The 22,751-nt window shown below is 31.1% G+C and overlaps 2 protein-coding genes across 2 annotated transcripts in view; one reads left to right on the forward strand and one right to left on the reverse strand.

Annotated features, from left to right (window-relative positions):
- LOC130894899 (activating transcription factor 3) overlaps window positions 1-20,459 on the forward strand; it is a 52,028-nt gene extending 31,569 nt beyond the window's left edge. Inside the window, exons 2-6 of the mRNA XM_057801928.1 lie at window positions 10,331-10,516; window positions 11,547-11,733; window positions 11,801-12,001; window positions 16,782-17,013; window positions 17,408-20,459. Of these exons, the coding sequence (XP_057657911.1) occupies window positions 10,464-10,516; window positions 11,547-11,733; window positions 11,801-12,001; window positions 16,782-17,013; window positions 17,408-17,751 (1,017 nt within the window). The 5' untranslated portion in view covers window positions 10,331-10,463 and the 3' untranslated portion in view covers window positions 17,752-20,459. The remainder of the gene's footprint in view (window positions 1-10,330; window positions 10,517-11,546; window positions 11,734-11,800; window positions 12,002-16,781; window positions 17,014-17,407) is intronic.
- An 810-nt stretch (window positions 20,460-21,269) lies between these two features.
- On the reverse strand, window positions 21,270-22,361 carry LOC130895100 (protein transport protein Sec61 subunit gamma). Its single transcript, XM_057802235.1, has 3 exons — window positions 22,204-22,361; window positions 22,043-22,140; window positions 21,270-21,518 (listed from the first exon to the last, which is right to left on the reverse strand). Exons 2-3 carry the CDS (start codon window positions 22,134-22,136, stop codon window positions 21,406-21,408), a joined length of 207 nt encoding a protein of 68 aa, XP_057658218.1. The 5' UTR covers window positions 22,137-22,140; window positions 22,204-22,361; the 3' UTR covers window positions 21,270-21,405.
- Between the last annotated feature and the right edge of the window lie 390 nt (window positions 22,362-22,751).

Genomic DNA, 22,751 nt, shown 5'->3' on the forward strand with positions numbered 1-22,751 from the left:
TACCCCTTCAGAATTTCAGATCGATTTTTCCATTAATTCAGTCTTGACGATTTTTCAAACGAACGTATGTTTTTCCATTAAACCTTGAACAAGTTTGAGGTCTCGTATATACAATATCTTGTTTCACAGAAACCTCCTGATTTTTTTCCTTGTAGAAAAACCCTTTAAGACTACCCCTTCAGAATTTCAGATCGATTTTTCCATTAATTCAGTCTTGACGATTTTTCAAACGAACGTATGTTTTTCCATTAAACCTTGAACAAGTTTGAGGTCTCGTATATACAATATCTTGTTTCACAGAAACCTCCTGATTTTTTTCCTTGTAGAAAAACCCTTTAAGACTACCCCTTCAGAATTTCAGATCGATATTTCCATTAATTCAGTCTTGACGATTTTTCAAACGAACGTATGTTTTTCCATTAAACCTTGAACAAGTTTGAGGTCTCGTACCTCCAATATCGAGTTTCATAGAAACTTCCTGATTTTTTTCCTTGTAGAAAAACCCTTTAAGACTACCCCTTCAGAATTTCAGATCGATATTTCCATTAATTCAGTCTTGACGATTTTTCAAACGAACGTATGTTTTTCCATTAAACCTTGAACAAGTTTGAAGTCTCGTACCTCCAATATCGTGTTTCACAGAAACTTCCTGATTTTTTTCCTTGTAGAAAAACCCTTTAAGACTACCCCTTCAGAATTACAGATCGATATTTCCATTAATTCAGTCTTGACGATTTTTTAAATGAACGTATGTTTTTCCATTAAACATTGAACAAGTTTGAAGTCTCGTGTCTCTAATATCGAGTTTCACAGAAACTTCCTGATTTTTTTCCTTGTAGAATAACCCTTTAAGACTACGCCTTCAGAATTTCAGATCGATTTTTCCATTAATTCAGTCTTGGCGATTTTTCAAACGAACGTATGTTTTTCCATTAAACCTTGAACAAGTTTGAGGTCTCGTATATACAATATCTTGTTTCACAGAAACCTCCTGATTTTTTTCCTTGTAGAAAAACCCTTTAAGACTACCCCTTCAGAATTACAGATCGATATTTCCATTAATTCAGTCTTGACGATTTTTCAAACGAACGTATGTTTTTCCATTAAACATTGAACAAGTTTGAAGTCTCGTGTCTCTAATATCGAGTTTCACAGAAACTTCCTAATTTTTTTCCTTGTAGGAAAACCCTTTAAGACTACCCCTTCAGAATTTCAGATCGATATTTCCATTAATTCAGTCTTGACGATTTTTCAAACGAACGTATGTTTTTCCATTAAACATTGAATAAGTTTGAAGTCTCGTGTCTCTAATATCGAGTTTCACAGAAACTTCCTGATTTTTTTCCTTGTAGGAAAACCCTTTAAGACTACCCCTTCAGAATTTCAGATCGATATTTCCATTAATTCAGTCTTGGCGATTTTTCAAACGAACGTATGTTTTTCCATTAAACCTTGAACAAGTTTGAGGTCTCGTATATACAATATCTTGTTTCACAGAAACCTCCTGATTTTTTTCCTTGTAGAAAAACCCTTTAAGACTACCCCTTCAGAATTTCAGATCGATTTTTCCATTAATTCAGTCTTGACGATTTTTCAAACGAACGTATGTTTTTCCATTAAACATTGAACAAGTTTGAAGTCTCGTGTCTCTAATATCGAGTTTCACAGAAACTTCCTGATTTTTTTCCTTGTAGGAAAACCCTTTAAGACTACCCCTTCAGAATTTCAGATCGATATTTCCATTAATTCAGTCTTGACGATTTTTCAAACGAACGTATGTTTTTCCATTAAACCTTGAACAAGTTTGAGGTCTCGTATATACAATATCTTGTTTCACAGAAACCTCCTGATTTTTTTCCTTGTAGAAAAACCCTTTAAGACTACCCCTTCAGAATTTCAGATCGATATTTCCATTAATTCAGTCTTGACGATTTTTCAAACGAACGTATGTTTTTCCATTAAACCTTGAACAAGTTTGAGGTCTCGTACCTCCAATATCGAGTTTCATAGAAACTTCCTGATTTTTTTCCTTGTAGAAAAACCCTTTAAGACTACCCCTTCAGAATTTCAGATCGATATTTCCATTAATTCAGTCTTGACGATTTTTCAAACGAACGTATGTTTTTCCATTAAACCTTGAACAAGTTTGAAGTCTCGTACCTCCAATATCGTGTTTCACAGAAACTTCCTGATTTTTTTCCTTGTAGAAAAACCCTTTAAGACTACCCCTTCAGAATTACAGATCGATATTTCCATTAATTCAGTCTTGACGATTTTTTAAATGAACGTATGTTTTTCCATTAAACATTGAACAAGTTTGAAGTCTCGTGTCTCTAATATCGAGTTTCACAGAAACTTCCTGATTTTTTTCCTTGTAGAATAACCCTTTAAGACTACGCCTTCAGAATTTCAGATCGATTTTTCCATTAATTCAGTCTTGACGATTTTTTAAATGAACGTATGTTTTTCCATTAAACATTGAACAAGTTTGAAGTCTCGTGTCTCTAATATCGAGTTTCACAGAAACTTCCTGATTTTTTTCCTTGTAGGAAAACCCTTTAAGACTACCCCTTCAGAATTTCAGATCGATATTTCCATTAATTCAGTCTTGACGATTTTTCAAACGAACGTATGTTTTTCCATTAAACATTGAATAAGTTTGAAGTCTCGTGTCTCTAATATCGAGTTTCACAGAAACTTCCTGATTTTTTTCCTTGTAGGAAAACCCTTTAAGACTACCCCTTCAGAATTTCAGATCGATATTTCCATTAATTCAGTCTTGGCGATTTTTCAAACGAACGTATGTTTTTCCATTAAACCTTGAACAAGTTTGAGGTCTCGTATATACAATATCTTGTTTCACAGAAACCTCCTGATTTTTTTCCTTGTAGAAAAACCCTTTAAGACTACCCCTTCAGAATTTCAGATCGATTTTTCCATTAATTCAGTCTTGACGATTTTTCAAACGAACGTATGTTTTTCCATTAAACCTTGAACAAGTTTGAGGTCTCGTATATACAATATCTTGTTTCACAGAAACCTCCTGATTTTTTTCCTTGTAGAAAAACCTTTTAAAAACACCCCTTCAGAATTTCTGATCGATATTTTGATCATAAATAAATTCCATTACTTTCTATCGGCACCATATTAATTTTAATTACAACATAATTCTAACATATTAATAATACATTATCCGACGAGGGGGGGCCGATTTCATTGTATACCATTTTAGTAGACATATTTACAAACAAAATAATAGTTCATTATAACTTCCGTTATCCTTATCAGGATGAAGTATATTTCAAATATCCTGCATAACCCCGATACTACAATTTTTATATCGAAAGCATCAGTTTATATAAATATTTATCAATAAAAATAAATGAACCGATTAAATTGACCATAAGTGTATGTGAAAAAAATTGATTCACTCAAATCGATAAATAAATAAATAAATAAATTTGTGTTTAATATAAACAAAACTATATATAGTTCGCATAAATTCGCAATCATAAGTTTATTTACGCACATTTTAGGTTATTTCTCTATTTATATCGCAGAAGATAATAAATTCTTCCATGTATTTAGTTCAGTATACAAGTTCTAATTAAAATAACCAATGAATGAGATAACAGGTTTTATATTCTTTCTCTAACAATATTTAATCAAATAGTTTGATGTATAACATCACCTAATTAATAAGTCCTGTGACTGACACTCAAATGTCAATGTCATTGTCAAATCCGTATGACGTTTACCAACTTTCATAATACTATGTGTCAAATTTCATGACATTTCGATTAATCATAAAGAGGTGGCAGCCATTTTGGTGAAGTTATTTTTGTTATTTTCAAAACAAGATGGTTTCGCAGAAAATGAACGTTGCAATTCGGCTTAGAGCTTATATACGAGGGGATATGAGAAAGTTCCGATACAATCGAAAGTAGTCAACTGTTTCAGCCGATTTATTTCATTTTGAAAGTTGACCATGACACTTCATAATCTCTTAATAACCTAATAATAATATTTTACGACCCCTATGCATTTTTAAGTTTTTTTTTCCAATTATTTCACCCTTAATATTTTGTTTTCATCACGAAATTTATGTTTTTATCCCCTAACGTTTCCTTAATATGAGATCTATTTGTTAGGTTTAAATTTTATTATTAATACAGGGTGATACTTAGATTGCGTAACAGGAAATTACATTGACATACTTTATATTTGACGCTATAAAATTTTATTATACGAAATTTGTGAACGGAGAGGAAGTTCCACTAAATAAAAACTGAATTTTATGTTTAAAAGCACGAGAATTTTATTATCTACCATTGACATATATAAAAATTGAGGTTATGAAAGACTAAAACGTTTGGCAATCAAATTATATTCCAAAATTAATCAATTATTTATCATCTTATTTATAAAAAAGTTAACTGAAGACGAAATTGCGCAATGTTAGCCGAAATTTCTATTTTCTTTTGTAAAAAACTTGCGCATGGTTAAATCTGACCGCAGATTTGTGTAACATGAAAGTATTTTCCACTTTCCCACAACAAAAACTGTATAGAACAACAGGAAACGATAATCATACTGTACATCGTCCAATTAAACACTATAGAATAGTGTATAAGGTAAGTAAATTTGATGATGATATAACCCCATTTCGCTCACTGTTTTTTGAAATTTTTGAAATTTTTTGAAATCTTCTGAGGGTTTTTTTAAAAAAAGCATCATGAGGATTAATTCTCATTCCTATGTCAAGTTTGAATTGATTTTCATATTTCGGTGCGTGTGAATAAGTTTGTGGTTTTATATCGACAATATCGTGTTTCATAGAAACTTCCTGATTTTTTTCCTTGTAGAAAAACCCTTTAAAACTACTCCTTCAGAATTTCAGATCGATATTTCCATTAGTTTAGCCTTGACGATTTTTCAAACGAACGTATGTTTTTCCATTAAACCTTGAACAAGTTTGAGGTCTCGTATCTCCAATATCGTGTTTCATAGAAACTTCCTGATTTTTTTCCTTGTAGAAAAACCCTTCATGACTACCCCTTCAGAATTTCAGATCGATTTTTCCATTAATTCAGTCTTGACGATTTTTTAAACGAACGTATGTTTTTCCATTAAACCTTGAACAAGTTTGACGTTTCGTATCTCTAATATCGAGTTTCACAGAAACTTCCTGATTTTTTTCCTTGTAGAAAAACCCTTTAAGAATACCCCTCCAAAATTTTGGGTCGATATTTTCATTAATTCAGTCTTGACGATTTTTCAAACGAACGTATGTTTTTCCATTAAACCTTGAACAAGTTTGAGGTCTCGTATCTCCAATATCGTGTTTCATAGAAACTTCCTGATTTTTTTCCTTGTAGAAAAACCCTTCATGACTACCCCTTCAGAATTTCAGATCGATTTTTCCATTAATTCAGTCTTGACGATTTTTTAAACGAACGTATGTTTTTCCATTAAACCTTGAACAAGTTTGAGGTTTCGTATCTCTAATATCGAGTTTCACAGAAACTTCCTGATTTTTTTCCTTGTAGAAAAACCCTTTAAGAATACCCCTCCAAAATTTCGGGTCGATATTTCCATTAATTCAGTCTTGACGATTTTTCAAACGAACGTATGTTTTTCCATTAAACCTTGAACAAGTTTGAGGTCTCGTATCTCCAATATCATATTTCATAGAAACTTCCTGATTTTTTTCCTTGTAGAAAAACCCTTCAAGACTACCCCTTCAGAATTTCAGATCGATTTTTCCATTAATTCAGTCTTGACGATTTTTTAAACGAACGTATGTTTTTCCATTAAACCTTGAACAAGTTTGACGTTTCGTATCTCTAATATCGAGTTTCACAGAAACTTCCTGATTTTTTTCCTTGTAGAAAAACCCTTTAAAACTACTCCTTCAGAATTTCAGATCGATTTTTCCATTAATTCAGTCTTGGCGATTTTTCAAACGAACGTATGTTTTTCCATTAAACCTTGAACAAGTTTGAGGTTTCGTATATACAATATCTTGTTTCACAGAAACCTCCTGATTTTTTTCCTTGTAGAAAAACCCTTTAAGACTACCCCTTCGGAATTTCAGATCGATTTTTCCATTAATTCAGTCTTGACGATTTTTTAAACGAACGTATGTTTTTCATTAAACCTTGAACAAGTTTGAGGTCTCGTATCTCCAATATCGTGTTTCATAGAAACTTCCTGATTTTTTTCCTTGTAGAAAAACCCTTTAAGAATACCCCTCCAAAATTTCGGGTCGATATTTTCATTAATTCAGTCTTGACGATTTTTCAAACGAACGTATGTTTTTCCATTAAACCTTGAACAAGTTTGAGGTCTCGTATCTCCAATATCGTGTTTCATAGAAACTTCCTGATTTTTTTCCTTGTAGAAAAACCCTTCATGACTACCCCTTCAGAATTTCAGATCGATTTTTCCATTAATTCAGTCTTGACGATTTTTTAAACGAACGTATGTTTTTCCATTAAACCTTGAACAAGTTTGACGTTTCGTATCTCTAATATCGAGTTTCACAGAAACTTCCTGATTTTTTTCCTTGTAGAAAAACCCTTTAAAACTACTCCTTCAGAATTTCAGATCGATTTTTCCATTAATTCAGTCTTGGCGATTTTTCAAACGAACGTATGTTTTTCCATTAAACCTTGAACAAGTTTGAGGTTTCGTATATATAATATCTTGTTTCACAGAAACCTCCTGATTTTTTTCCTTGTAGAAAAACCCTTTAAGACTACCCCTTCGGAATTTCAGATCGATTTTTCCATTAATTCAGTCTTGACGATTTTTTAAACGAACGTATGTTTTTCATTAAACCTTGAACAAGTTTGAGGTCTCGTATCTCCAATATCGTGTTTCATAGAAACTTCCTGATTTTTTTCCTTGTAGAAAAACCCTTTAAGAATACCCCTCCAAAATTTCGGGTCGATATTTTCATTAATTCAGTCTTGACGATTTTTCAAACGAACGTATGTTTTTCCATTAAACCTTGAACAAGTTTGAGGTCTCGTATCTCCAATATCGTGTTTCATAGAAACTTCCTGATTTTTTTCCTTGTAGAAAAACCCTTCATGACTACCCCTTCAGAATTTCAGATCGATTTTTCCATTAATTCAGTCTTGACGATTTTTTAAACGAACGTATGTTTTTCCATTAAACCTTGAACAAGTTTGACGTTTCGTATCTCTAATATCGAGTTTCACAGAAACTTCCTGATTTTTTTCCTTGTAGAAAAACCCTTTAAAACTACTCCTTCAGAATTTCAGATCGATTTTTCCATTAATTCAGTCTTGGCGATTTTTCAAACGAACGTATGTTTTTCCATTAAACCTTGAACAAGTTTGAGGTTTCGTATATACAATATCTTGTTTCACAGAAACCTCCTGATTTTTTTCCTTGTAGAAAAACCCTTTAAGACTACCCCTTCGGAATTTCAGATCGATTTTTCCATTAATTCAGTCTTGACGATTTTTTAAACGAACGTATGTTTTTCATTAAACCTTGAACAAGTTTGAGGTCTCGTATCTCCAATATCGTGTTTCATAGAAACTTCCTGATTTTTTTCCTTGTAGAAAAACCCTTCAAGACTACCCCTTCAGAATTTCAGATCGATATTTCTATTAATTCAGTCTTGACGATTTTTTAAACGAACGTATGTTTTTCATTAAACCTTGAACAAGTTTGAAGTCTCGTATCTCCAATATCGTGTTTCATAGAAACTTCCTGATTTTTTTTTCTTGTAGAAAAACCCTTTAAGACTACCCCTTCAGAATTTCAGATCAATATTTCCATTAGTTCATCCTTGGCGATTTTTCAAACGAACGCATGTTTTTCCATTAATCCTCGAAAAATCTTTTCCATTCATCTTCCAGTAAAAAGCAAATTCCAATAAATTTATTATTGTAGTTTTTTAACTTTTTCTTTCGATTTTTCCAAAAAAAACTATTAGTTCTTAAATTTCGGGCTCCATATGAACTTCTACGTTGTAAGTTATTATGGACCAAGGACTCTCCAAATGGATGGTGTACGCCTACACAAATTTAATAATTTTCTCGCATTTTTGGTAAAATAATGATCCAAAAAAATATCGAACGTTGTATTCAAGCTACTAATTTTTGAAACCATCCGCTATAAATCGTTCGTTCGGCTCACCAATATATATTCCAGCTGTAACGAGGTTTATAATAATTATTAAAACACCGATGCCAATGGTATAAAACATTCTGAATTATCCTTGAAACTAACATCTGCTTAGTCTATTTTTCCATAGATACAATTTAATAGTTTCATAAACTATTTTTCATGTTAATCCACTTTGAATACCGAAAAAATTATTCGCTTTCAATGAATATCCATCAAATTATTCCTCTGAAAGACCTCCAGTTATTTTTCAATCAAAAGTTTTTTGAAACTGCCAGTTTTTTATAAGTTTCAACCAACCTCGTATACAACATCTATAAATATATTTATAATAATCAAAATTGTATTTAGAACGAATTTCGAATTGAATATACATCTAGATAATTTATTATAAAAACAAAACCAAATATAGTTATAAAAGTTATAAAAAATATACTGAGTACGCCTCTGACTATTTGCAAAAGAAAACTGGAGGCTCAAATTGGGCACACAATTCGTGTAGCATTCACAACAGAAATAGTTCGGGAGCCCGTTCTAAATTGTGAAAATACAAAAAATGTGTAAAGGAAAAAATTTTTGACGTTTGACATATATATTTTCAATTGGTAAAACTGGGTTCGAAAAAAAAACTGACAACAAAAAACTATGTGTGTTTGACAAGCTGTCATACCGAAACAAAAAAACAAACGGACTAAAAATGGAGAACCGGATCCAAAGGATGCAAATCCATCTGCTGGCGTCGTTTTTTTTGTAAAAACTTTTATATGATTTTATGACTTTTAAAAGAAATTGTTATTATTTTTAATTGTAAAAACGTGATAAATCAACATTTTTGTTTAATTTTTTTTTCAATTTGTTGGTTTTTTTGTGTAGATTATGAAAAAAAATATAACAACTTCATTTGATTATTTGGAAAAAAGTTATCAACAATTATACGTGAATGAGTGCATTTTAATGAACATTTAAAACCCTGAAACCAATATAAGTTTCAATTTTTTTTTATCCCCATAATTTTTTTCGTAAATCTTCCGAAAAAATAAATATTCTAAAAAAAAATTAATCGAAATCGGATGATTTATCGATTTTCTAGAACCGAAAAACGAAACTATAAAATTACCCAAAAAGGCATATACGAAGTTGGAGCGGAATAAATTACGCATACTATACAGGGTCGTCAAAAAGATAATGCGATTTGTTTTAGAAATAATGAATATTGTGATAAAATAAAACTGGTAGTTGTTTTGTCGGTCCGACCGCTGGACTAACAGTTGTCGTATATTATTTTATAATACCACAAGTTTTTTTTACGACTCGAAACACTAAAAGCTGTTAAATTAGCTTAACTTTGAAAATGTAAACACCATATTCTCGTTTTTGTAGCATTGTTTAAGAAAATATTTTACAATAATAATTTACGCGAATGTCAAAGAATGGAGGGCAAACTTGTTATATATCATTTAGTTATTGAAATAGTTTACAAATTATTTACGACGGCTTGAATTTTTACGACAAATACTAAAGCCGTTTATGGACTTGAACTAGTTCAAGAAAATTTGTTGTTGACATATTAATGTTATTTATCGTTTTATCAACTAATTAAAAAAAGGAAATTAAATAAAAATTCGTTAAGAAAAACGCACAGTCCATCACTCTTAATATAAATTGTAAATCCGTATTTTTGTTTTGTTCTGACTACCTGTCTTTTTTACCTCGTCTTCTTCTTCTTTTTTCACCTCAATTGGTTACGTCAATTTCAAGCTAGTTGGAATCATAGAGAAACTATTAAAGATAGAGTGTCATGTCAAGAAAAACATCAGTTTAACACTTTCTATCTCTCTCTAGTAGCTTCTAATTTCTTTGCCGTTCCCACTACTCTAAACTTCGACGTAATGGCGAACCAATCAGGATAGAATAGAGAGAGAAAGATAATGATATGTCGGTGTTGTTTCTTACGCTATTGGTAGTTTGGGTTCCCATATCTCGCTGTCTTTATCTTTCATATATATGAACTGTATGATTTTTCTTCGTTTGGGAGGTACTCAATTGGACTTATTTTATCGTATATTTAGATAAAAATTGTTTTTATCTCTTATCAATGTAGTATTTTCTATATGTTGATAGTAAATTCATAACAATTATTAATTTACGTTCGTTTTTGTTCTAGATTTCCTTCATCCAAACGTCATCTTTCAACGCCCTGTGAAACTACGTAACTGACTGTGAATAATAAAAATAAGTGCCGCTAGAGTCAAGTCTAGTTAATTGTGATTTTAATTTTAAAGAAAAGTAGTGATATTATGTATAATTTGAACGTAGACTTGGCAACGTCGGCCCAAAATGCCGTTAACAGGTAAGAATACATTTTACACGTTTTTCAACAACGACGTGAATGTTTGAAATAAAAATAAATCGATATAAAAAAATTGTAAACAAGGAAAAAATACTACAAACACTAAAATTACATATTTCGTCTAATTTTTACCTATTAAGGTGTCTAAATTTAAGTTTACGATTTTAGCTTAAACGCAGCTGATAAAAAAACGAAGAATTTCATTTATTTAATGACCTTGAAAACCTAATAAGTTATTTTGAAAATGAAAATTTAAAAAATTACCCAAAAAAAAAATGAAGTAGTTTTTACCAAAAAACTAACTATACGTTGTTTTGGAGTATTCGCTCAAAAGCTCAAATATTTTAGTATACAGGGTGTTTCAATAACTCGAAGTGATTACGAACCGTATAACTAGCGCCCTCTATGAGAGTCAGACATAAAAACAAATTCATTGGATGTATCAACTTCCAAAACGTATTCGTGCAAAATTTCAATGCGGTGTTGCCAGTAGTTACGGCAAAATCGTAAAAAATGTGTAAAACTTGTTTACAACCAATTTTCTATCTATATTAGAAACGAGAAACATCCTGTATAGTGTTTTGAATGTTTTTTTTTGTCTTACTCGAATTTTTAATCATAAAGGGTGGTTTTTGAGAGGGTTGAACAGTAATTCAAAATATAATAACGAATTTTTTTTAGTTTATTTTGTAATTTGCCGTTTTTAAGGGATGATTTAAAGGGGTTGCATATGTAGAATTAATCGTAAACTTGTACGAGGGTGTTCCGAGATGTACAAATAATTTTTTTTAACTAATAATAGGATTTTTTCAATTTTTTGTAATAAGGGGTGTTTTTTTTACCCATAAGGAATAAACAGCACGCACAAACAGGGTAGATTTTGAAAAATAGGATATATAAAGCTTTTTTTTTTTAATGAAAATTGATAATTTACAGGACGAATATTAAATGTTGTTGTCGGTTAAGTTTATTATAGCAAAAATTTTGCCGTAGAAAATGTTTACATAAAAAATTTCTTTTCTACGTCCAGCCTCCTGGTGGAGAGCGCCAATTCCACTCCGCGCACTCCGGAAATTCTCAATTCCCTCATCGCCATGACCAATCCCCTGGACAACTACCCTTTCAACGATTCCATCTCGAAGAAATCCTCAGCCAGTGGACCTTCTTACGGACCGTTCAATTCCAGCAGCGACTCCAACAGCTCGAGCAGCAGTCAGGTAAAAATAAAAGACTCGGACGACAGGCCGACGTTGAGAAAAATCTTTTTTTTTTTTTTTTTCGAAGGTGGAATCTCCCACAACGAATCCGCCGAGTGTTCAACATACCTGTTCCCAATTAATCAAAGCGGGACTCAAACTTACGATCGAACAAAAACGAAAACATCAAAGCGACGGAGAAGATCTTCTGGATTTGGACAAAGCGAAGAAGATAAAGAAGAACGAATACAGCGAATCCGAAGAGGACAAAGTCAAAACGGAAAGCGGAGTAAGTATATTTTGATTAACAAACGTTTTTTGTTTAAAATGAGTCAATTGAATGATCGGGATTGAAAAAATTAGAGCACTGGGTACAAAAACGACTTTCCTGCTCCACTGGGAGTCCTACGACCACGATGATGATGATACCCACCGAGGGAATCTCGAAAATACTTTTGATTTCGATGGAGCATCCTTGGAAGGTTCAATGGGACCAAAAACGAGATGAAGAAGCTTCATTGGAAGCGATTTGCAACAGATAAACTTAATGTGGAAAGTATTCAACGAAATTGGAGGAAATGGGGAGCCCTGGGAGACGACATTGGAGGGAAATAACAAAACGACTTATCCCTGAAACATCTATGGGTGTTTCCTGCTCCACTGGGAGTCCTACGACCACGATGATGATGATACCCACCGAGGGAATCTCGAAAATACTTTTGATTTCGATGGAGCATCCTTGGAAGGTTCAATGGGACCAAAAACGAGATGAAGAAGCTTCATTGGAAGCGATTTGCAACAGATAAACTGAACGTGGAAAGTATTTAAGGGAATTGGAGGAAATGGGGAGCCCTGGGAGACGAAATTGGAGGGAAATAACAAAACGACTTATCCCTGAAACATCTATGGGTGTTTCCTGCTCCACTGGGAGTCCTACGACCACGATGATGATGATACCCACCGAGGGAATCTCGAAAATACTTTTGATTTCGATGGAGCATCCTTGGAAGGTTCAATGGGACCAAAAACGAGATGAAGAAGCTTCATTGGAAGCGATTTGCAACAGATAAACTGAACGTGGAAAGTATTTAAGGGAATTGGAGGAAATGGGGAGCCCTGGGAGACGAAATTGGAGGGAAATAACAAAACGACTTATCCCTGAAACATCTATGGGTGTTTCCTGCTCCACTGGGAGTCGTATGACCACGATGATGATGATACCCACCGAGGGAATCTCGAAAATACTTTTGATTTCGATGGAGCATCCTTGGAAGGTTCAATGGGACCAAAAACGAGATGAAGAAGCTTCATTGGAAGCGATTTGCAACAGATAAACTGAATGTGGAAAGTATTCAACGAAATTGGAGGAAATGGGGAGCTCCGGGAGACGAAATTGAAGGGAACTGTTTATCGACGTAACCAGTGCGAAAAAAAGTCAAAGAATATAACGAAATAATCATTTTTTTCAAAAAAATCTTTTATTTAAAAGGGAAAATAACAAAATTAGCCTCTATTTATACGATAACCTTGAATATTAAATATTATTTCGATTAGATCTCGCGTATATTTTGTAATAAACATAATTTAGAAAACATCATCGACCTGTCGACGGGCTTGTCAAATAACTAAATTATTTCAAGTTACCTTGCCAAAAATGTGCGATCGGAGACGTCCTGTATCAATTAAAACTATTTTCGTTTGACATATACTGATGATAATAAACAATGACAGATGATATATTCCCCGGGCGTACGTTTCGGCGAAAATAAATCGAAGTCCCACTTATTTAAATTCGAGAAAAAGACAAAAAAATAAAAGTATGTTTTTATGACGGTCGTATAGTAAATGTATAAACTAAAATGTTTGCCAAAGTACAATAACTACAACGGCGAGAGAAATCGACTGCTTTTTGGCAGATGCATCAAAACATATTGGATTTCAAAATGATACCGATCGGTTGGACGCCGGCCAGTCAATGACAAGATTTTACTTTTGTCGAATAACAAAATTTTTTTTTCTCGATTCTTGATTTAATTCTAAACCATGTAATATACCGAAAAAATCAACTTTCTACTTCATTTAATTAATAAACGGTTCGTAAATACACAGATGTCAATGTCATTGTCAAATCCATATGACGTTTACGAAGTACCAACTTTAAAATTCCGTGACATTTCGATGAGTCATAAAAAAGTAAAACTATTTAATGTTATTTTCAAAACAGTTGCTTCTTGTTGAAAAAATTACTATACAAACTTAAATTAATCTGACTAAAGGACGATTTTATCAATTTTGAAGAGCTGATAAAAATCGACCTTACTTAATATCCAAATTTGATTATTTATTATCTATTTAATCCATTTAATACTATTCATCTCAATATATTTATTTTTCATTATTTACAGTTCGATACAGAAATTTGTTTATCATTTTACGTACAATTAGTTATAAATACATCGTGTTTTACGAGGGCGGTTCGATTTAAACTTTTCCGATTCGTTTCCCCGGACTATCAAACGATATTTTACATTAAATATACGCCCACGTACTTAGTGTCAGTCTCAAATAAATACAAAATCAAATTATTTCTGTACCTAAACGATTATTCTTATCAAAAATTACTTACGTCTTATTCGGTATAATTTTTCTCATCACCGATCGTTTCTTTAAATAATAAATTTTTTTTAGATGTAATTTGTAGTAAATTTCGGGATTTTATGAATTCATTAGTGCTTTAGGGAGATAAGTTTTCGAGAGTTGGCAACACTGGGGTATATAGCGCGATAGCCACGCCCACGTGCCCAATGTCAGTCTCAAATTAAATACAAAATGACTACTATTAATTTCTAACCCAATTTTTTTTTATAATCGTTCGTTTCTATACATTTCTCATTTATTTTATAAATCGTACTTTGTATCATCTCACCTTGTACTGTTTTACGAGTTTTTTTTCCTAATTACACAGAAAAAACAAAAACTGCAACTATCGTAAATGAGTTTTAATTATACCAACACTGTATACATATAAACGTATATCGACATTAAATTTTACGATTCTAACCTTGAAATCCAACATTTATTGCAAATTTTCAACTGAGTCGCATTTTTTTTATGAAACTTTTTGTCGGAAACGTTTATTTATTTACAACTTAACTGCAGATGATGTTACACTGAACAGTTGCATATAAATATTATATTTGTAAAGGAATGTAGGGAATGTGGTGTACGGCTTAAACAACTATAAAAGTCAAAGTATCTGATTGCAAAGTTTTTTTTTTCAATATAACTATATCGATTATATATTCAAACTTTCTTATAAAAATCAAAATTATTGTTTATACAAACAATTAACCATTAAATTTTCTCATCCCACTTCATATGTGTTCTTCATTTGTTCTCGGCTGTTGCTTAAAGAGGTTGCCAGATGAGACATTTGACATTTCTGGTACAAATGTTGAATTACTAATATTATTTATATAATTATTCAACCAGAAAGAATGATCAACCTTTTTCGTAAAATTCCAAGCAGCTTTTTCATTTTTTTATTATTAACTAAGAGACATTCAATCTGAGGATTCAATTCAATGTATAACCTATAATTATATCGAACAAATTTTCTATCATCTAGGATGAATAATTAAACGCGGCAACGTCTCATTTCTATTTATGACCTCGAAATTATATGGAGAAAAAACTTATTTGTATTATACAGGGTGAACAATTTGTCTATTTTGGTAATTACGTATGATAAAGAATTAATCGTGGCAACGTGTCAATTATAGTTATAACTTCATAGTTAAATCGAAAAAATTATACGAAGAAAAAAACTTGTTTGTATTATACAGGGTGGTCAATTTATATTTTGGTAAATACTTAACGTATGATAAATAATTAAACGTGGCAACGCGTCAATTATAGTTATAACCTCGAAGTTAAATCGAAAAAATTATACGAAGAAAAAAACTTGTTTGTATTATACAGGGTGGTCAATTTATATTTTGGTAAATACTTAACGTATGATAAATAATTAAACGTGGCAACGTGTCAATTATAGTTATAACCTTGAAGTTAAATCGAAAAAATTGTACGAAGAAAAAACTTATTTGAATTATACAGGGTGAGAAATTTGTCTATTTTGGTAAATCCTCTTTTATCTACGATAAAAAAAACTAAACGTGGCAAAGTGTCATTTATAGTGACCTCGAAGTTGGATCGAAAAAATTATAAGAAAGAAAAAACTTATTTGCATTATACAGGGTGGTCAATTTATATTTTGGTAAATACTTAATAACGTATGATAAATAATTGAACGTGGCAACGTGTCAATTATAGTTATAACCTCGAAGCTAAATCGAAAATCTTATTTGCATTATACAGGGTGGTCAATTTATATTTTGGTAAATACTCTATTACGTATGATAAAAAAATTAAACGTGGCAACGTGTCAATTATAGTTATAACCTCGAAGCTAAATCGAAAATCTTATTTGCATTATACAGGGTGGTCAATTTATATTTTGGTAAATACTCTATTACGTATGATAAAAAAATTAAACGTGGCAACGTGTCAATTATAGTTATAACCTCGAAGCTAAATCGAAAATCTTATTTGCATTATACAGGGTGGTCAATTTATATTTTGGTAAATACTCTATTACGTATGATAAAAAAATTAAACGTGGCAACGTGTCAATTATAGTTATAACCTCGAAGCTAAATCGAAAATCTTATTTGCATTATACAGGGTGGTCAATTTATATTTTGGTAAATACTTTATTACGTATGATAAAAAAATTAAACGTGGCAACGTGTCAATTATAGTTATAACCTCGAAGCTAAATCGAAAATCTTATTTGCATTATACAGGGTGGTCAATTTATATTTTGGTAAATACTCTATTACGTATGATAAAAAAATTAAACGTGGCAACGTGTCAATTATAGTTATAACCTCGAAGCTAAATTGAAAATCTTATTTTCATTATACAGGGTGGTCAACAACGAAACACAATAAATTTTATAGAAACTTAAAACGTTAATATTTAGAATAATTAATTTCGTGTATTCAAAGTTGACGCCCGAAGACGAAGAGAGACGCAGAAGGCGAAGAGAACGTAATAAAATAGCGGCGACGAAATGCCGTTTGAAAAAACGAGAAAGAACCGTCAACTTAATTCAAGAATCAGAAATCCTCGAGTCCCAAAATATAGAATTCAAAGCACAGGTACAAGAACTCCAACAACAAAAACACACCCTATTGGAGATGCTGTCAATACACAGACCGCAGTGTCAACACAACATTGGTAAGTCGTCGAATTCCATATAAATTCGTTATACCACACCCTCGATCGGTGTTTATCCACGCCACGCCACGCCACGCCATCCTACGATTCAAAATTCTCATATGCAAACGACGAGTGTTAAGACGTGTGAATATTTTGCTTTTGTTTGGAAGTTTATGGGAAAGTTTTATCGCATTTGGTTTATATTATAGATTGATTCGATTTTATGGACCGAAAAACTTATTTTTCCGTGTAAAACGAACTCCGTAACGTACTGAAAATACTACTGATCAAAATTATAGAATAAAATGAGTTTGCGCGTAATAACGTGCCGCGCGAATCGACGTGGTACGGCGTGGAGTGGCGTGGCGGGTATCGAACTTTAGTACTACGCTTGTATACATTTTATTTATAGGTCCAGCGACACGTGAACATCTTTACAGGCTTCCTCCAGTTAATACGGTTATGGAGACTCATTCTTATAGCAGACCCGCCTCGGTAGACCCGAATTTGTACAGGGTCCAAAATCCCGAATTCTCTACGCGACCTTCTAGTGTTTTAATCAATCACGTGACATATACGAAACCTAATTTCAGTAAACCGCCGAGTATAATTGTAGAAGAGGTAAACGATGAAAATTACGAACTTTCCCAGTTTACTAATCTCGACAGTAGTTACCAGTACAGTCTACCTTGTCATAATTATTCCGGGAATCAGGGGTATAATAATTCCGGTTTAGATAACGGATGTATGGCGTGAATCGATCATTTCATCCAATATATAGATTATTAGTATATAAAAAAGTAATTTTGGCATTACGTAAAGTTAATTACCTCTTAAATCTAAATCTGCTAGTGGTTTTTTTTTACCTACTTATTTATTTTTCCTATTTTATCGTAAACAGAGATTTTTTTTATATCAGATATTTTATAAAGATGCGAAAAAAAAATTCGTAGTTGTCTTGTGGATTTTGATATTTAGCCCTGCGCTGGTGCACTTCTCGAGCTCCACAAAAGTGAGAAGCGGTGGTCCGGGTTAAGCCCCAGGGGTCCACAAGAAACTCTACGCGAATATTCAACACTTTTGACGGCATTTGGTAACGTCAAGTGGGGTCTAGAAGGTTCTGGGTCCGTGGGTGAGTGACTCAAACTTTCTGGCACTCCAGCGCTAGCCTGGAGTGCCCCCCCGTGTATCAACTCAGGGTTAACTGAACCCGAGACTATTTTCTATTTATTCCGACTGGATTAAACGTATTCCGAAACATTTTTCTTATTTGTAGTGTATCTTTTGCCTCTTCTATTTTTTTTTTTATAACTTAGATTAGGTTATTCACCTCATTGTTATAATTTATAGGTTACCAGATCTGAAATGAATTTTATTATTTAGCGATGTTAAGATTTTTAAATATATAACTGTGATATAGGGTGTTCCAATCAAAAAAGAAAAAAAAAGAGAATGTATCAAAGTATAATGGTTAATTATTATTTTGAATGGGACGTCCTGTATTTTTATTGGTGCATAAAACGCATTCCAAAACTAATAGTTTATAGTATTTCTATTTTTTAATTACGTGTTTTAATATTATTTATATTGTGGATGTTACTGCCAAATTTCTACTTATTAACTGTGCTATTTAGTTTTTAAAAAAAAATATATTCTTGTTTCGTTTTCTAAAAACTATTTTTCCATTTTTACTTACTTCGTTAGGTTAATATTTATAGTTTAAAAAACAACATATTTCATGTACCTCTTCCATTTTTTTAATTATAAGTTTTTTTTTGAAAAAAAAATTGTATTGAATATAAAAAAAAGTAATTTTCGTACCTGTTTCTCAAAACGAACCCAGTTAATTTATTTACAATAATGAACCAAACAACGCATTTTGATCACATGTTCTACAATGCTATTCCATATGTAGTAACACTTTTTGCTAGTTGGTTCATTATTGTATCGTATCCAGTGAAATTTCGGTATCACAATTTATTGATACGAAGTGTGATTTTGTAGGTTAGGCATTTTTTGATTCGATACATTTTTTTTTTATTAAATTTTGTACTAGTTACTTAGGCAATTATTAAAAATAATTCGCTTTAAGAACATCATGCTTTAAAAGTATTTTTCGCTTTTTAAACGTTGGTTTTCAACTGTCACAACAATTTTAAAATTTGTTGAAACGATTGAAAATATTTTTTATAATGAACTGTGCTTTTTTTTTCAAATTTAAGAATCGCACTAGTTCCACATCAAAATTTCGAAAGACAACTACTTAAATTTTTACTAGAAAAAAAATGTGATAAAAGATACATAAAAAAATTATAAAAATATCAGGAAAATTTTTTTGTGCCATCACAAAGTTATATTTTTGTATAAAAAAATTTGATTATTAGAAATTTTTTTTATATACTTTCTTCCTGTCAAAAGGGCTCTTCCTTAGAATATATTCGCATGATTCTTTTCATAAAAAAATTTTTTCTAACTTAATTCATTGTTTATTTTATATTTGCAGCAGCAATCTGATAACCTATTCTTACTTAGTTTCTAATTTCTAATCCAAAAGAATTTAAAAAAAAATCGATTTTATAATTCTCGAACCTATCGTTACAATAATGAACCAAACAACGCATTCTGATCACATGTTCCACAATACTGTGTAACAACACTTTCCGCTAGTTGGTTCATTATTCAAACTATGATATGAAGTATTCGAAAATATAATTTTTCAATGAAAATGTTTCTAAAAATTTGATATTACAACAATTATTATTGTTTCATTTTTAATTTAATTAAAACCGTTATTGACTTGGCTATATTCAGTACAGGACTCCAATGTTACTTCTAAAAAGTAGCCCTTTGAAAATAGAAATAAAAATCATAAAAATATTGATTTTAATCGCTTGTTACCTACCCAAATAATAAAAAAAAACGGGTAAAAATACACCATTTATAAAAAGTTACGAAGTTACAGGGTTGTCATTTATATAAAATTTAAATAAGGAAACGATGCATCTCGAAATATATATTTTTTAATTTAAAGTTTGTCCTAGGACTTCTAATAAAGTTTGACAACTTCCTGAGCATGCTGTATACTAAAACTACACTAGCACTCACAATTACATTGTTTCGATAACCGAATTATCATTTAAATACTTTTATTTTTGTATCTGACGGTGTATTAAGATGGCGGAATTGTCTGTGCTGGTTTAATAATAATAAACAGTGTATTTAGGTAAGATTAAGACTAATAGTTGCAAAAAAAAAACAAATTATTTTTTTTTAAATATAAAAATTTCATTTCGAACATACTAAACTTGTATATTTTGAGATAAATTGTTACCTGAAACGCACAGTTGGATGAATAATATTTTTTGAAGATGTTTATCGTACTACGTAACTTTTTTAGTTGTTAGTAGTAATATAATTTTTTACCTTATTCACAAATTGGTTAAAAATAAACAACATCAAAAAGATCACGTGTTTTTATTTCCTCCCATTAACCTCCTAATGTGGAAAGTGGCGAAAATGCCAAAAAACTGACCAAAATTAGAAAAATCGAATAATAAATTATGAGAAAAGTTTTTCGTTTACAACAAAAATTTGTTTACATGAAGTTTTAGGCCAATGGTACGATGACTATTAGTCAGAAGTTTTTATGGACCAAACGTACAGCATAATGGAGAAAGATACCCAATTCGACATGGTAATTAACGATTACCAATCATGGGTCAAAAAAATCTTCCAAAAGCTCAAAATTTATCTCTCTAGTACACAGCTAGAGGTAATTTTTTATCCAAAATGCGAGCTCCTCATACAAATAGGAAAAACACTAACCATTCTTTAAGAAGCTAGTAAAAATTGAAAATCAAATTTTAGTGTTTCTCCCTGTATTCACATTTTCCCGGTAGAAATTATCTATTTTAGAAAATACAAGTTAGAGCGCGTTAGCTATGCAACCATATATACATCAGGCCATAAAGTGAGGTTAAACATTTTGTTTCGATTGGATTGGAAACAGGACAATGATATGTACAAACTACTCCCCCAAACAATCTCTACATCTACAAGTAGTCGCTGGAATTTGTCATACATAAGTGATATAAACAAAAACAAAACATTTCTACATATAAAACAACAAAAATATTATAGTAGAGGTAAAAACTATGTGTTAAAATTGTAAAAGCACCTGAAATAGCTTGCATCTGATAACCCCTTTAACCGAATTAATATTTTTATTAATCCCAGTTGAAAAATAAAAAGGTTTACAAATAAAAGTCAGTAAGTTTACAAAACAGAATTTATTTTATGCAAAAACATCGTTTCATAAATATCTATATGTATAAATGTATCCCTATTTAAATGATGAAGAACAAAATGATGAGTTCAGGAATAAGATGAACATAAATATAAAAAATTAATTTATGATCCCACAATAATGTTGTTAATTGGGATATGAATAAGTTTTACAAAGAATCCTATAAAACCCATGATGCAGAATCCAATGGCAGTAGCAATCGCTATTTTCTGGAACTCTATAACAATACAGAATAATTCCACTAAACTCTCAATTAAATATTGAATAAAATAATAATTAGGATGTTTTCATAGTTTTCTATCTCTCAATATAAGTTATTAGAGTAATTTTCCTGTTTTCTAAGTACCTTAAGGAACAGCAACAGTAAAATCATATTCAATTTAAAAAATAATTATGAAATAATTGTAATTTAGGGCCTATTAGAAAACATATGAGCTTAATGATTCTTGGAAGATCACTAGTTTCATCAAAATAAATCGTCTTTTCAAAAAAAATTCCTGTCTTAAGACTTTGATAACCATATTAAGTGATAAATACATAAGTTAGTTACGTTTTTATACAATTAATTTACTACATCTGAACCATAATCAGTAAATAGATCATTTGAAAACTTCTCTTTTTAATAGTTAAAATATAATAAATAGGTTAACAGAAATATTAATGAATATTAAAATCAAGTTTAATTCATTCATAAAATCTTTTGGCATTAATTCAATTATAATTATAAGAAATAATGCTTACCTCGTCTATCAGGTTTAGTACACCTTTTAACTAATCTTATAGAATCTTTAGCGAATTGTTTTCCAGGTTCAACGAATTTTGCAATCTGATCCATTTTACTGAAAATAAAATTCATTCGTTAGTATCTTCAAATTTTAATTTAATGATATTATTAAACTTACTTTACTTATTAGAGGTATTTGAGTCCAATATTGGAATATAATTCGATACAGCGCTACGTCGACAGTGTAAAAGAATAATAATTTCTACAATCTCTTACTACACAACTCACGTTACGCCAAATTTACAATTGTCAATGACAGATATAGCCACGATGGCATACAATGATTACAAACGTCATGTGACGTGTACAAATAACATGATATTAAAACAGGGATACGTCATTACCGTTTTCGTGTCAAAATAATTATTTCTTTTTAACTTTTTTATTAGTTGTTTTTGCTTTTATTTATTCATATTTTTTGGTGGCATTAATAAGAGATATTAGGGCAATAACAGTTCTGTTATACAATAAATTGTGTAATTAGTATTCAATAGGTAGGCAATACTTTATACAAATATATGCTAGCGAATATGACATTTGGAACATTGATCTCAACATAATAATTAAAAAACTAGTGAAAATACATAAGAATTAGTTATTTTCAATCAGAAGTGAGTTTATTGTTGATAAATTTTATTAATCTATTTATTTCTCTAGCTTTAGTTG

Source organism: Diorhabda carinulata, chromosome 6 (genome assembly GCF_026250575.1).
Source record: "Diorhabda carinulata isolate Delta chromosome 6, icDioCari1.1, whole genome shotgun sequence".
Taxonomy (NCBI): domain Eukaryota; kingdom Metazoa; phylum Arthropoda; class Insecta; order Coleoptera; family Chrysomelidae; genus Diorhabda; species Diorhabda carinulata.